At 47.6% G+C, this 15,336-nt stretch overlaps 1 protein-coding gene across 1 annotated transcript in view; it reads right to left on the minus strand.

Moving 5' to 3' along the window:
* Nucleotides 1-1,696: 1,696 nt before the first annotated feature.
* The window catches only part of EED (embryonic ectoderm development), a 36,655-nt gene continuing 23,015 nt past the window's right edge, over nucleotides 1,697-15,336 (minus strand). The window contains exons 7-12 of the mRNA XM_038762062.1: nucleotides 14,527-14,618; nucleotides 11,252-11,385; nucleotides 9,870-9,975; nucleotides 6,700-6,858; nucleotides 3,026-3,099; nucleotides 1,697-2,062 (exon numbers count right to left, since the gene is read on the minus strand). Coding sequence (XP_038617990.1) covers nucleotides 1,936-2,062; nucleotides 3,026-3,099; nucleotides 6,700-6,858; nucleotides 9,870-9,975; nucleotides 11,252-11,385; nucleotides 14,527-14,618 — 692 coding nt within the window. The 3' untranslated portion in view covers nucleotides 1,697-1,935. The remainder of the gene's footprint in view (nucleotides 2,063-3,025; nucleotides 3,100-6,699; nucleotides 6,859-9,869; nucleotides 9,976-11,251; nucleotides 11,386-14,526; nucleotides 14,619-15,336) is intronic.

The raw sequence follows: 15,336 nt of genomic DNA on the forward strand, positions 1-15,336 counted from the left end.
GCCTTCCCCTCCCCACAGCACCTGTATATATGTATATATGGTTGTACATATTTATTACTCTGTTTATTTATTTATTTATTTATTTTACTTGTACATTTCTATCCTACTTATTTTATTTTGTTGGTATGTTTGGTTCTGTTCTCTGTCTCCCCCTTTTAGACTGTGAGCCCACTATCGGGTAGGGACTGTCTCTATGTGATGCCAATTTGTACTTCCCAAGCGCTTAGTACAGTGCTCTGCACATAGTAAGCGCTCAATAAATACGATTGATTGATTGATTGATTGATTTCTCTCCTTCTCCCTTTCCTTTCCATCTTTCTCCCTTTCCTTTTTCTCTTCCTTTCTTTCCTTTCTCTCCTTCTCCCTTTCCCTTTCTCTCTCCCTTTCTTTCCTTTCTCTCCTTCTCCCTTTCCCTTCCTTTCTTTCCTTTCTCTCCTTCTCCCTTTCCTTTTCTTTCTCTCTTCCTTTCTTTCCTTTCTCTCCTTCTGCCTTTTCCTTTCTTTCACTCTTCCTTTCTTTCCTTTCTCTCCTCCCTTTCCTTTCCATCTTTCTCCCTTTCCCTTTTTCTCTCTTCCTTTCTCTCCTTCTCCCTTTCCCTCTCTTCCTTTCTTTCCTTTCTCTCCTTCTCCCTTTCCCTCTTCCTTTCTTTCCGTTCTCTCCCTCTCCCTTCCTCTCTGGGCCCAACCAGGCCACGCCCCACCCTCTGCTACTCTAACAACGCTTCCTGGTGGCTTGCTTTCTCCCTTCCTGAGAAGCAACGTGGCTCAGTGGAAAGAGCCCGGGCTTTGGAGTCAGAGGTCATGGGTTTGAATCCCGGCTCTGCCAGTTGTCAGCCGTGTGACTTCAGACAAGTCACTTCACTTCTCTGGGCCTCAGTTCCCTCATCTGTAAAATGAGGATTAAGACTGTGAGCCCCCCGTGGGACAACCTGATCACCTTGTAACCCCCCGGGGCAATTAGAACAGTGCTTTACACATAGTACGCGCTTAATAAATGCCATCAATATTATCTCCCTCTTTCTCCCTTTTTCTTTTTTTCCTCTCTTCCACTTTCTCTTTCTTCCTTTCCTTTCTCTTTCTCACTAAAACAGTGAGTCTCAATCCCAGGCCTTGTTTCTACCTACTGGGTCCATTAAGACTCAAGGGACCCCAAACTCATGAACTTTTACCTTGGAAGAAGAGAGGAGACTGGGCGGGGAGCCACCATTGGCCCTCCTACGAGCCCCCCATCTTCAGCTGCAGCCCAGGCGCCTCTCCTCCGGCATCCGGCTCCATCCGTACGCCGGGGGCGAGTCGAGTCCGGGGGCGATCTGCCCGAACCCTTCTGCCGTCGTGGTTCCCGTCTTGGAACCCCACCTCGGCATCTCCGTCCCCTTCTTCCCGGTCAGTTTTACTGTGTGCCGATTTTTCGGGGATGGGGAAAAAGGCTTCTCGTGCCTGTTTATTGTTCTATCGTACTCTCCCAAGCGCTTAAGACGGTGCTTTGTGCACAGTAAGCGCTCAATAAATACAACTGAATGAATGAATGAACAGTATGCGCTCAGTAAATACGATCGACTGACCCTACGGCCAAGGAATGGGAAGCTCTCCTCTCTCCCGCTCACGGGAAGCCCGAAACACCAAGGTTCTCCGGGGAAACTCGGGTTCGCCTTCTCGCCTCCAGCACGCCGAGAAACTAAAATGGATACGACACCGAGAGCTTTACAAAAATAAATTTTTATTAAAAGCAGTAGAGAGAGTCTGAGCGGGAAGACGGTACAAAGAATGTAAACAATGTAAACATCACTACGGTCAGCTCAGGCTGATTGTACGCTGGAAGGAGACGACGGTTCTAAATGCTAGCGACGGCCTAGGTGCTCCTGTACTAGCCAGAGACGGTAAGAGAGTATATTGTACACAGACAACGTTTTTCTACTTTTAACTGGAAGGGAGTCGTTCATCGCAGTCTATCCCAGCGCCAGATGCTAGCATCGTCACAAACGGCTATAAGGATACTGCTATCCCTGCTAAAACTGGTTTGTCGAATGGCAGCCGAACATTTGGGATGAGTAAGTGTTGTACATCTGAAAAAGGCAAAACACACCCCAAAAAAATCCACGGTCAACATCGCGGCGGTGCAATTAGGGCCCAATTACCACGGGGGGATAAACTATGGGATGAATCAACGGTAGTTCGCCATCACACGAAGAGGGCCGTTTCGGTTAGGGAGTTAGACTCTTTCCCACTTAGGGTGTCCCTTCAAAAAGCAGAAATGTCCCGGCTCCAATTAATTCCCACACGCTTTGAACTCTCTGGTTGAAAGGAAAAACGTCTGACTAAATGTCAGCATACTATTTTCGATCCCTGAACTGTGCCGAACCCATGAATAAAATATTATTTTATTTTGTTGGTATGTTTGGTTCTGTTCTCTGTCTCCCCCTTTTAGACTGTGAGCCCACTGTTGGGTAGGGACTGTATGTGTTGCCAATTTGTACTTCCCAAGCGCCTAGTACAGTGCTCTGCACATAGTAAGCGCTCAATAAATACGATTGATTGATTGATTGATGAATAAAACTCTCCAATCTTCAGGAGATCCCTCAGTTTAGGTGCTTCTCCGAAGCTCATTTTCCCCACAGCAGTATTAAAGAGCGGGCTAAAAATGACTCCAGTGCGGCTTCTGAGGCCGGCAGACTTGAGACGGTTTTTAAAAGTCTGAAAAATTATCTACTCTTTGATGGTTTCCGTGAACCGTTTATGTCCAGCACTGTTCGGAGCGCTGGGGTGGACACAAGCGCATCGCGATCAGAGCAGGACAGAGATCGGGAATTTCCTCTCCATTTTACAGCTGAGGAAACTGAAGCCCAGAGAAGTGATGTGACGGGCCCAAGGTCACATAGCGGACGGGTGGCAGAGCCTGAATTAGAACCCAGATCCTCTGACGCCCAGACCCGTACTCTTCCCGCTGAGCTACGCTGCTTCCGGACTAAGCCCCGGCGAACAACGGTACGGGGTGGCGGAAAAGGGAAAGGGGGGGAGGAAACACTCACTTGGCTTTATGAGGATCTTCTACTTCTAAATCCCAGACGTAAAGCTTGCCGACTTGGTTGCCCAGGGCAAGCATCTGAGGAAACATTTGGAAGACATCGCATCTGAAAGCGGAATGCTACGTGACGCCCAAAAGACAGCCAACCGCCCGAACTCCCGACACTCATCACTCTCCTCTCACCACCTCAGGTCTTGCCTGCCGACGGGGCACCTTCCATTTTCTATCTTACCACGACCACAACAATTCCTCATAAATGACCTGCAGATTCGTGTGTGAGGGGAACCGCTGAGGACCGGTGTTTGGCAGCATTTTAGACTGTGAGCCCACTGCTGGGTAGGGACCGTCTCTATATGTTGCCAATTTGTACTTCCCCAGCGCTTAGTACAGTGCTCTGCACACAGTAAGCGCTCAATAAATACGATTGATGATGATGATGATAGGGGCCAAGGTTATTTTTACCTCCAACGTACATTCCCGAGGCCCTGGTGTTCTGCAGCCAGCAAGTGCCCAGTCACTCAGTCGTTCATTCAATCGTATTTATTGAGCGCTTACTGTGTGCACAGCACTGGACTAAGCGCTTGGGAAGTACAAGTCGGCAACCTATAAAGACGGTCCCTCCCCAACAATGGGCTCACAGTCAACACTATTGGCTTACTGTGACCAAAAAAATGCATTTTTCAGAGCCCCTTGCGTCTTTTTGTTAACGGAAAATAATGTCACCATAAAAGATCATTCATTCACTCAATCGTATTTATTGAGCGCTTACTAATAATAATAATAATGATGGTATTTGTTAAGCGCTTACTACGTGCAAAGCACTGTTCTAAGCGCTGGGGAGGTTACAAGGTGATCAGGTTGTCCCACCGGGGGCTCACAGTTTTAATCCCCATTTTACAGATGAGGGAACTGAGGCCCGGAGAAGTTAAGCGACTTGCCCAAAGTCACACACGGAGCTGGGATTTGAACCCCTGACCTCTGACTCCAAAGCCCGGGCTCTTTCCACTGAGCCACGCTGCTTACTGTGTGCAGAGCACTGTACTAAGCGCTTGGGAAGTACAAGCTGGCGACATATGGAGACGGTCCCTACAAACAACCAGCTCACAGTCTAGAAGGGGGAGACAGACGACAAAACAGAACATGTGGACGGTTGTCAAGTCGTCAGAATAAATGGAATTAAAGCTAAATGCACATCGTTGACAAAATAGAATAGGAAATATTGTCTCCCCCCAGGAGATTGGAGGCTCCTTAAGATTGGAGCCCTTATCATTTACTTCAATCATGTGTCCTCCAGGCATCTCAGAGCACTCATTCCTCTGTTCAGACTAAGAGCTCAATGAACGCACCTGATGACTGAAGAGGGAAGGCTGGGGGAAAAAGGGAACAGCTCGGGAGGAGGAGGAGCTATTTCCCGTGACAAACGGGAAACCTCTGACCCTTCAACCTCTCCTCAATCAATCAATCAATCAATCAATCGTATTTATTGAGCGCTTACTGTGTGCAGAGCCCTGTACTAAGCGCTTGGGAAGTCCAAGTTGGCATCATATAGAGACGGTCCCTACCCAACAGCGGGCTCACAGTCTACAAGTTGAACTTTCAACAATCTGGTTAACAGTCGCCGGGTGGACAGATCATCCAAGAGAAGCGCAATTGTTCCTTACAAAGAAATTCATTCAATTCATTCGTTCATTCAGTCGTATTTATTGAGCGCTTACTGTGTGCAGAGCACTGTACTAAGCGCTTGGGAAGTCCAAGTTGGCAACATCTAGAGACGGTCCCTACCCGACAGTGGGCTCACAGTCTAGAAAGGGGAGACAGATCCCTTGATGACGACCTTGGCTTACCCTCCCGGGGCTTGGACGCTGAATGATCAGAATGCAAAGCTGACGCACGAGTGTTGGGTAATTAATGATGTACATATAGGTTGCCAACTTGTACTTCCCAGGCGCTTAGTACAGTGCTCTGCACCCAGTAAGCACTCAATAAATACGATTGAATGAATATGGCTTTCATTCTATTTGTTCTGACGACTTTGACTCCTGTCTACATGTTTTGTTTTGTTGTCTATCTCCCCCTTCTAGACTGGGAGAGTGTTGTTGGCCGGGACCATCTCTGTATGTTGCCAACTAGTACTTCCCAAGCGCTTAGTACAGTGCTCTGCACCCAGTAAGTGCTCAATAAATACGATTGAATGAATATGGCTTTCATTCTATTTGTTCTGACGACTTTGACTCCTGTCTACATGTTTTGTTTTGTTGTCTGTCTCCCCTTCTAGACTGGGAGCGTGTTGTTGGCCGGGACCGTCTCTGTATGTTGCCAGCTAGTACTTCCCAAGCGCTTAGTACAGTGCTCTGCACCCAGTAAGCGCTCAATAAATACGATTGAATGAATATAGCTTTCATTCTATTTGTTCTGACGACTTTGACTCCTGTCTACATGTTTTGTTTTGTTGTCTGTCTCCCCTTCTAGACTGGGAGCGTGTTGTTGGCCGGGACCGTCTCTGTATGTTGCCAACTAGTACTTCCCAAGCGCTTAGTACAGTGCTCTGCACCCAGTAAGCACTCAATAAATACGATTGAATGAATATGGCTTTCATTCTATTTGTTCTGACGACTTTGACTCCTGTCTACATGTTTTGTTTTGTTGTCTGTCTCCCCCTACTAGACTGGGAGCGTGTTGTTGGCCGGGACCGTCTCTGTATGTTGCCAACTAGTACTTCCCAAGCGCTTAGTACAGTGCTCTGCACCCAGTAAGCACTCAATAAATACGACTGAATGAATATAGCTTTCATTCTATTTGTTCTGACGATTTTGACACCTGTCTACATGTTTTGTTTTGTTGTCCGTCTCCCCCTCCTAGACTGGGAGCCCGTTGTTGGCCGGGACCGTCTCTATATGTTGCCAACTAGTGCTTCCCAAGCTCTGCACCCAGTAAGCGCTCAATAAATACGATTGAATGAATGAATGCCCACTCTACACGAACTACCATAATCAATCAGTGGTATTTACTGAGCGCTTACAATGGTGCAGAGCACTGTACTAAGTGCTTGGGAGGGCACGATACAACGGAATTAGCGGATGCGTTCCCCGCCCGTACGCGCTCCCTCGAGAGGGGGCATTAATAGGAATAATTTAGACTCTTTTAGACTGTGAGCCCACTGTTGGGTAGGGACTGTCTCTATCTGTTGCCAATCTGTACTTCCCAAGCGCTTAGTACAGTGCTCTGCACATAGTAAGCGCTCACTCAATACGATTGATGATGATGATAATTTATAATGCAGGATTTAAAGATCTGTACAAAAGTGCTGTGGGGTTGGGACGAATACCAAATGTCCATCAACACCTAAATCACCACGGAGTTTGTCGGGCCCGGCGGCCAGCTCCCCCGTTCCCCACCTCCGGGAGCCCAGGGCGCCCAGTTTCGGCCTACGGCTCTGGACTTCTGCCCGGGGAAGCGCGAAGAGCCGGGATCTGACCCCGCTTCCCCCGCGACAGGCCGGGCCGATGGAGCAAGGGCACGATAAAGCCGTTCGTCGTCACTCCAGGGACAGAGAGGTAACGGATCCACGATTACGGACGACCTTCTAGACTGGTCCTTGGAAACCAGAGTGTGAACTTCGCCGCCTTCAGAGAGCGGGGCGGGGGAGGAGAGGGGCCGGCGGGGAGCCGGTCTTCTTACCTTCTGCCAGAAATCCATAGAAAACCTCATGTACCAGATGTCGCACTGACTGTAGTCGAACCGCCCGAGGATGGTCACGTTGGACTCGCTGGGTTTGATCTTATCGATGTCGTCTTCCATTTTGCCGGGTTTCCAGCACACGATGGCGTTTTCGCAAGACTGAGGAGACAGGAGCGCCCTCGGTTTGAAGCTTTTCTCTTACCGAGGCAGGGTCGCGTCCCGAGAGCGGGGATACCTCAGGTCACGCCGACCCTCCCAGTGACCATCTCCGACTTCTCCGGAGGAGAGTTTCATTTTTTAGAGCCTATCGCTCTCGGAGCTTTCCTCTCCGCCAAAAGTGCAATGCCGTGAGTCGGCCCGAGGAGGTAAGAGATGTAGTCTCTTGCTGCGGGGGGGGAAAACTCGCCAGTGTGGACAGAACCAAACGTCTAAACTGCCCCAGTTACTCATACTGAACATCAAGAATGACTCCCCTGTTCCCACGCTGGACCAGATTTAGCTCTTCTCCACAGCTACAGGCTCCAACAGCTTTCTCAATCAATCAATCGTATTTATTGAGCACTTACTGTGTGCAGAGCACTGTACTGAGCACTTGGGAAGTACAAGTTGGCAACATATAGAGACGTTCCCTACCCAACAGTGGGCTCACAGTCTAGAAGGATGATCAGGATGATCAGGGCTTTGGAAATGTCCAGGCAGAGAGGCCCTGCAGCGTTTCCCCAGAAACAGCATGGGAATGCAAGTCAGGAGAGCCGGGTGAGAATCTGCCACTTGCCCGCTGTGTGACCTGGGCAAGTCACTTAACCTCTCTGGGCCCCCGTTTCCTCATCTGTAGGACGGAGGTGAGATAGACTGGGAGTCCCACGTGGGATAGGGACTGTGTGTCCAATCTGATAACCTCGTATCTACCCAACGCTTGGCGCATCGTAGGCGCTTAACTGATGCCACGATAACAACCATTAATATCACTAACCATCTAGAAATACCAAAATTGATTCTGGTTTTACAAATAGTCCCTATTATCCCCTCACATGAGGGGCCTGAAGTTCATTCATTCATTCAGTCGTATTTATTGAGCGCTTACTGGGTGCAGAGCACCGTCCTAAGCGCTTGGGAAGTACTAGTCGGCAACATATAGAGACGGTCCCGGCCAACAACGCGCTCCCAGTCTAGAAGGGGGAGACAGACAACAAAATGAAACATGTAGAGAGGTGTCAAAATTCTCAGAACAAATAGAATTAAAGATATATTCATTCAATCATATTTATTGAGCGCTTACTGGGTGCAGAGCACTGTACTAAGCGCTTGGGAAGTACTAGCTGGCAACACATAGAGACGGTCCCAACCAACAACGTGCTCCCAGTCTAGAAGGGGGAGACGGACAACAAAACAAAACATGTAGACAGGTGTCAAAATCGTCAGAACAAATAGAATGAAAGCTATATTCATTCAATCGTATTTATTAAGCGCTTACTGGGTGCACAGCACTGTACTAAGCGCTTGGGAAGTGCAAGTTGGCAACATATATGTACATCATTAACGAAATAAATAGAAGAGTAAATATGTACAAGTAAAATAGAGTAATAAATCTGTACAAATATATATACAAGTTACTGAGGGTCTCCCATTATCAGTCATATCTCAAATCCCTACACTGTATGGTAAGCACCTTACACAGACAATAAAAAAATCAGAATTTAAGACACTGTGGATTAAAGTACGGGGCTGGTACTGAATGAGGCTGGAAAAATTAAAATGCAATAATAATAATAATAATGTTGGCATTTGCTAAGTGCTTACTATGTGCAAAGCACTGTTCTAAGCGCTTGGGGGGATGCAAAGTGATCAGGTTGTCCCACGTGGGGCTCACAGTCTTAATCCCCATTTTACAAGTGAGGTAACTGAGGCTCAGAGAAGTTAAGTGGCCTGCCCAAGGTCACACAGCAGACATGTGGCGGAGCGGGATTCGAACCCATGACCTCCAGCTCCAAAGCCCGGGCTCCTTCCACTGAGCCACGCTGCTTCCCCCCAGGAGGTTTTCCAAATGGTTATCTCAGGGGGGAAAGGAAAAAATTCCCCCCAGGTGAGAGAGAGAGAGAGAGAGACTGATACGGGTGGGGGAAGAAAGAGTGAGAAAGAGAGAGATAAGGAAACTCTATATTCCATGGAGAAAAGGAGGCAATCTCGGAAAAACGGACACCAAGGGACAGAATTGGCCACGACAGGGGCGGCCCACTGGTTGCTTCGCTTGTTCAGGTGTGTTGTTATGAAGATCATCATCATCATCATCATCATCAATCGTATTCATTGAGCGCTTACTATGTGCAGAGCACTGTACTAAGCGCTTGGGAAGTACAAATTGGCAACATCTAGAGACAGTCCCCACCCAACAGTGGGCTCACAGTCTAAAAGGGGGAGACAGAGAACAAAACCAAACATACTGACAAAACAAAATCAATAGAATAGATATGTACAAATAAAATAAATATATAAATAAATAGGGTAATAAATATGTACAAACATATATACATATATACAGGTGCTGTGGGGAAGGGAAGGAGGTAAGACAGGGAAGATGACCATTCCCCGGCCCGGGCCGGTTGTGTGAAGAGCACGTGAAGGGGTGGGTGTCCGTTCGGGGAGCTGTGCACTGAGCCCTCCTACCACACGCGGGGCTGGCCCGGCCCGCTCGCCACGCTCTTCCCAGGCCCGACCCACACGCGTACGTACTAGACTGGGAGCCCACTGTTGGGTAGGGACCGTCTCTCGATGTTGCCAAGTTGTACTTCCCAAGCGCTTAGTACAGTGCTCTGCACACAGTAAGCGCTCAATAAATACGAGTGAATGAATGAATGAATACGTACAGCGGTTCCTTCCGACCCCACGGTGCGCCAAATCCAAGCCGGCTGGCACCGGCGGACTGTCCCCCGGCTGCTGTTTGAGCGAAGGCGTGGGCTGAGGGCACGGGTTAAGGAACGGCTGGGTGTTCACTCAACAGAGGGAATCCCTTTAATCAATCAATCAATCAATCGTATTTATTGAGCGCTTACTATGTGCAGAGCACTGTACTAAGCGCTTGGGAGGTACAAATTGGCAACACGTAGAGACGGTCCCTACCCAACAGTGGGCTCACAGTCTAAAAGGACAGACTGGGAATGCAGACTCCTTACCTTGGAGAGAATCAGATCTCCCAACCACCGCACGCAGTCGACATAATTCCTGTGTATGTCTCGGGTAGAGAAGTCGGGAAAATGTATTTTCTGAGATATGAAAGGCCTGCAGAGAGAGTGAACCTGTCAAAATTCCAAGTAGGCGGACCAGCATCATCCTCATCATCGGTATTTATTGGGCGCTATGCACGAGAGCACTGTACTAAGTGCTTGGGACAGCACAATACAACAGAGTTGACGGTCACGTTCCCTACCCACGACGAGCTCGTTTTCCCCGCCTAAGCCGATATAAGCACGCCAATAAAACACGGATATGGCTGAAGCCCTGCTGAAGTCCCTATAAGGCCTGCTCTTAAAACTTTTATCATTTTCACTCAGTATCAGGATTTCGATACCTTCCATTTCCTCAAAAGCGGCCACTCTATTCCTCCCCCAGATCGGTGACCAGGAACCAAGATCTCAAGAGACCCATTTAAAATATAACCCATCTTTCCACAGACCCCTCAAGAGGCCCGATACTAACCACGGATGGTCTTAACGCTATTTTTGAGGTGAATTTGGGGGACGTTTAGCACTGACGGTTTAAGGTTTTATTCTATACCGCTAAGACCCTAAAAACCTCCCTACTCTGCTCCCAAGAAAGAGATAAAGAGGGAGATAACTCCAGCTGGTTTCTAGAATTCTCGATTTTAATTTACCTCTAGCCTTCACGGGTCCCAGGAAGCAAATATACAAGGAAACTGACGACCTCGGGGTCTAAGTCACCGTGATTCCTGTTTTAGGTTATAGCCCACCAACTAATTAGGTGACCCAGACCTAACTTCTGGATTCCCACCTCCCATCCGTTTCACAGTATCCGTCATAGGAAGAGGAGAATGGGACACAAAGAGGAATAATTTATTGGAGTATAAATTAAAAAAAAAAATCGACGGCCCCAAGCCACAGTTTGCCCCGTGGATCTTGAGCAAGACTTCTCTGGAGCGGCAGAGCACGCTGGATAATCAAGCTCACCTCCTTCCCCCATCCATCATCGTTTGAGGGGTACGTCTACTTTTATTCCAGTAACTGCAAGGTGGCCACTCACTACCTCCTCTTTTTTCAAGGGAGACTGTAGGAAGATGGATTTTTCGGTTGTCCCTTCTCTAAACTTAAACCCTTCCCCCAGCACCAAAATAATTAAATAAAAAGGTTGAGGGTACATATCATACTAAGACAAAACAGGCTGTGGAAGTAAAGGTAAAAACCTAAAATCGTGGCGGGGGAGAAGTGGGTCTGATCTCGCTCCATCTGACCAACTGAGAAACTGGCCAATAATGTATGGGATGCCGCTCACGCCTCTAAAATGTTGTGAAGCCAAAAAAGATGATCGCAACTCTGCATACCTGTTGGTTTTATTTGGATTGTAGTCATAAGAATCCTTAATTGCATTCATCATTCTTTTTGAATTGATCCTCCAGAGTTTCAGAGAATGGTCCATACCGCAGGACATGATTTTCTCCCCGAGAAGATCATAATCCTATGAAGACACATATAAATTTACAAGCCCAAGTTAAATCGTCAAACCACACTGTGACACCTATTCCGTTTATTACTCGATGTGGGGAGCAGAGTTACCGACAAATTTCCTCTCTCACTAAACATACTTTCACGCTGAAAATGGAAGGGGTCAATACTTGCCCAAATGATTTCTAGGTCTTTTTAAATATTAACTGTCTACAAGTTGAGCTACCCGGGGTTACCTTTGCCCCACAACAAACTGTTCCCTAATGTGCAGGAGCCCGGGCTTTGGAGTCGGAGGTCGCGGGTTCAAATCCCGGCTCCGCTAATTGTCAGCTGTGTGACTTTGGGTAAGTCACTTCACTTCTCCGGGCCTCAGTTACCTCATCTGTCAAATGGGGATGAAGACTGTGAGCCCCCCGTGGGACAAGCTGATCACCATGTAACTTCCCCAGAGCTTAGAACAGTGCTTTGCACATAGTAAGCGCTAATAAATGCCATCATTATTATTATTTTTGGGAAAATTGTCCTCAGATTATTAGCACTCCTATTTATACACAGTTTATACCCTTTAATAGTTCCTTGAGCTTCAGCTGAAATACAGTTTCTGCTTTTCTTGGGGACAGAGGTGCTGGCACCCTCCACGGGACCGGCAGTGTGGCTTAATCAACCAATCAATCAATCATATTTATTGAGTGCTTACTATGTGCAGAGCACTGTACTAAGCGCTTGGGAAGTACAAATTGGCAACATATAGAGACAGTCCCTACCCAACAGTGGGCTCACAGTCTAAAAGGGGGAGACAGAGGAAAAAAAAAACCAAACATACTAACAAAATAAAATAGAATAGATATGTACAAGTAAAATAAATAAATAAATAAATAGAGTAATAAATATGTACAAACATATATCCATATATACAGGTGCTGTGGGGAAGGGAAGGAGGTAAGATGGGGGGAATGGAGAGGGGGACGAGGGGGAGAGGAAGGAAGGGGCTCAGTCTGGGAAGGCCTCCTGGAGGAGGTGAGCTCTCAGCAGGGCCTTGGAAAGAGCCCGGGTATGGGAGTCAGAGGTCGTGGGTTCTAATCCCGGCTCCGCCACCTGATAGCTGTGTGACTTTGAGCAAGTCACTCAACTTCTCTGTACCTCAGTGACCTCATCTGTAAAGTGGGGATTAAGACTGTGAGCCCCACGTGGGACAACCTGATTACTTTGGATCTACCCCAGCACTTAGAACAGTGCTTGGCACATAGTAAGCACTTAACAAATACCATCATCATTACTATTATTATAGACAGCTGAACTCTAACAACAAACAATTCCCCCACTCACTCATTCGGCCCGGTGTGAAAGCTTCAACCTCCTCCCCCTCAATCCTGTCACCAGAGAAGCTGACGTGCAAGCAGCACAACAGTCTGAGTCCAAGTTTCGCTCATTTTCCCTTGCCCGAGCTTCGGCTTCGGGGCACGGAGGGAGTCAAAAGGCAGGCGAGGGGGGGAAGAGTCGGGGAGAGGTCTGGCCAGTGATCAAACCATCATCCAAAGTCAACAACTACACTTGTTTGGGGAGTAAACTTCCATTGAACCTGAAACCTGTCGTGGCTACGCTAGTCGCCCGGTCCACTCTAGGTGGTCTAGAGATGTCAAAATTGCCCAAGCTTTGACTTCTCATTTAAAACAGAGATTGGTTTCGCAAGTTTGAAGAAGGTTCTGATGAATCAATCAATCATATTTATTGAGCGCTTACTATGTGCAGAGCACTGTACTAAGCGCTTGGGAAGCACAAATTGGCAACATATAGAGACAGTCCCTACCCAACATTGGGCTCACAGTCTAAAAGCATGAATGAAGCATGCACTCTGAAATAACAAAAATCTCAAGCCGTTAAAATAGGCAGACCGCAGAAGCACATTCATCATTATTGTCGGTATTTATTGAGCGCTATGTGCAAGAGCACTGTATTAAGTGCTTAGGAGAGCACAGTAAAACAGAGTTGATGGACACGTTCCCTACCCGTGACCAGCTCCTTTTCACTGCCTAAACCGATATAAGCACGCCAATAAAACACGGAATTTCACCCGCGCCCCAGCATCCTCCTAGGCCGGAGCCCTGCTAGTCCCTCTAAGTCCTGCTCTCATCTCCTGCTTTTATCATTTTCACTCACTATCAGCATTTCAATATCTTCCATTTCCTCACAAGAGGCAACTTTATTCCTCCCTCAAATCAGTGACCAGGAACCAAGGTTTCAAGAGACTCATTTAACATATAACCCAGGATATAGCTTGAAAGGGACATAATCGGGCCCGGAAAATTACCGATTGTGGTCAGAGTTCACTTTTGACACAAGGCAGAGAACAACAGTTTTCCCAGTGAAGAACACCGCCTTGGGGGCTGGGCTAGGCACCCAGCAGGAGTTCGGTACCAACTATCGATCGAATTGATTTTCCTCTGCTTCCTCCCAACATCTCCACCATTTCATCTCACAGACTTAAGCTGCAGAGTGCTAGAATGATGCATCCTTTCTGAAGGCAGAAGTCATCTCAGCACACACACACAAAAAAACTACACTACCAAAGCCCAGATGGAAAGGCTTCCATTAACTCAATCCCTCTGCATCTAGTAATGTGCACTGTGAGGAAGTCACAGCAGCGACGACGGTACGACAAATGCCGGCCACGCGTTAAATTAAAGCCTGCTGCATCTCGCCAAAACGTCATCCTGGAAAAGGGACTGGAACTAAACGCACCGTTTGGAGAACAGGACAAATTGTACTGGCCTCTCGGGGGGGGATTATTCACGTGTGACAAATTGATCGAGATTGGGGGAAAAAAACCCAAACCCCTCGGTCACAAAGTTTCACCTTGGTTTCCAGGAGAGAAATGACACGGCGGCGAGTGTTAATTTGCTCATTTCACACCATTATAAAAAGGATCCCACCCACGGTAACTGCAAGAGAACTCAGAAACCCAAAGTAAGACGGGCTCTAATCCGCCAACTACAAAATTAGAGAGGTCTACTACGCGGTGAACAAATCCAAGACGGCCCGGGAAATTCTCATAGACGAGCTACGTGTGTCTGGTAGGGAGAGATTCCCCTGGGGGGTCAATTCCCAGCTTCGAAAACCTGGAAAAAAGATCCCCAGCTCGGTGCTTTCCACTTACTGCGCTTAGGACCTCATCTCGGTGCCCTTCCACGCCTCCAAATATTGCCACCAGGGTATCTGTTTGGATATTCCACAGCCTCAAAGCATGGTCTGGTAGAAATACAAGAAACGGAAAGGTCAACCAAGTCACGGTTCTGTGGTCCGGCACCCTCCCTACAGAGGGGCAAGAAAATCCGCATCGCTCTCCCCCTCTCCCCGCCGTGCACACCCTTCCCCCAGGCCCCCCACCAAAAAAGGGAGCAAGCTGGACCCTACGCTTTGAATTTAGGGACTTCTTTCCAAAGGGGAATCCATATACAGTACTAGGGTTCATTCATTCAATCGTATTTATTGAGCGCTTACTGTGTGCAGAGCACTGTACTAGGGTTGAAACTAATTGTGCCACTCCCAGGGTGAACGCGAATCAAATCTGTTTCATCTTGTCAACAACGTGGATGACAACGGATCGTGCAAAATTTCCAGGGTAAAGAACAGACTCTACCTTTGGGGAGACTTTCAACCAGTTCAAAAAGAAAAAGAAAGGACTCCAGGGCTTACAGCTACGGTTAACCGATTCCATAAAATTTTTAAAAAGTGATGAACACGTGGAACTTTCCACCTACGGGGATGTTTGGGGCAAAAAAACTGACAACCATACCATCAGTTCCAATCCTACAATCTTATTTCCCTATAAATAAGGAGGTGGAATGACAAAAACTCAGATTTTAGCTAAGCACAATTTAGGAAGCGGAAAGTGTGGCTCAATGGAAAGAGCCCGGGCTTGGGAGTCAGAGATCATGGGTTCTAATCCCGGCTCTGCCACTTGACA

Source organism: Tachyglossus aculeatus, chromosome 20, assembly GCF_015852505.1.
Source record: "Tachyglossus aculeatus isolate mTacAcu1 chromosome 20, mTacAcu1.pri, whole genome shotgun sequence".
NCBI classification, from domain to species: Eukaryota; Metazoa; Chordata; class Mammalia; order Monotremata; family Tachyglossidae; genus Tachyglossus; species Tachyglossus aculeatus.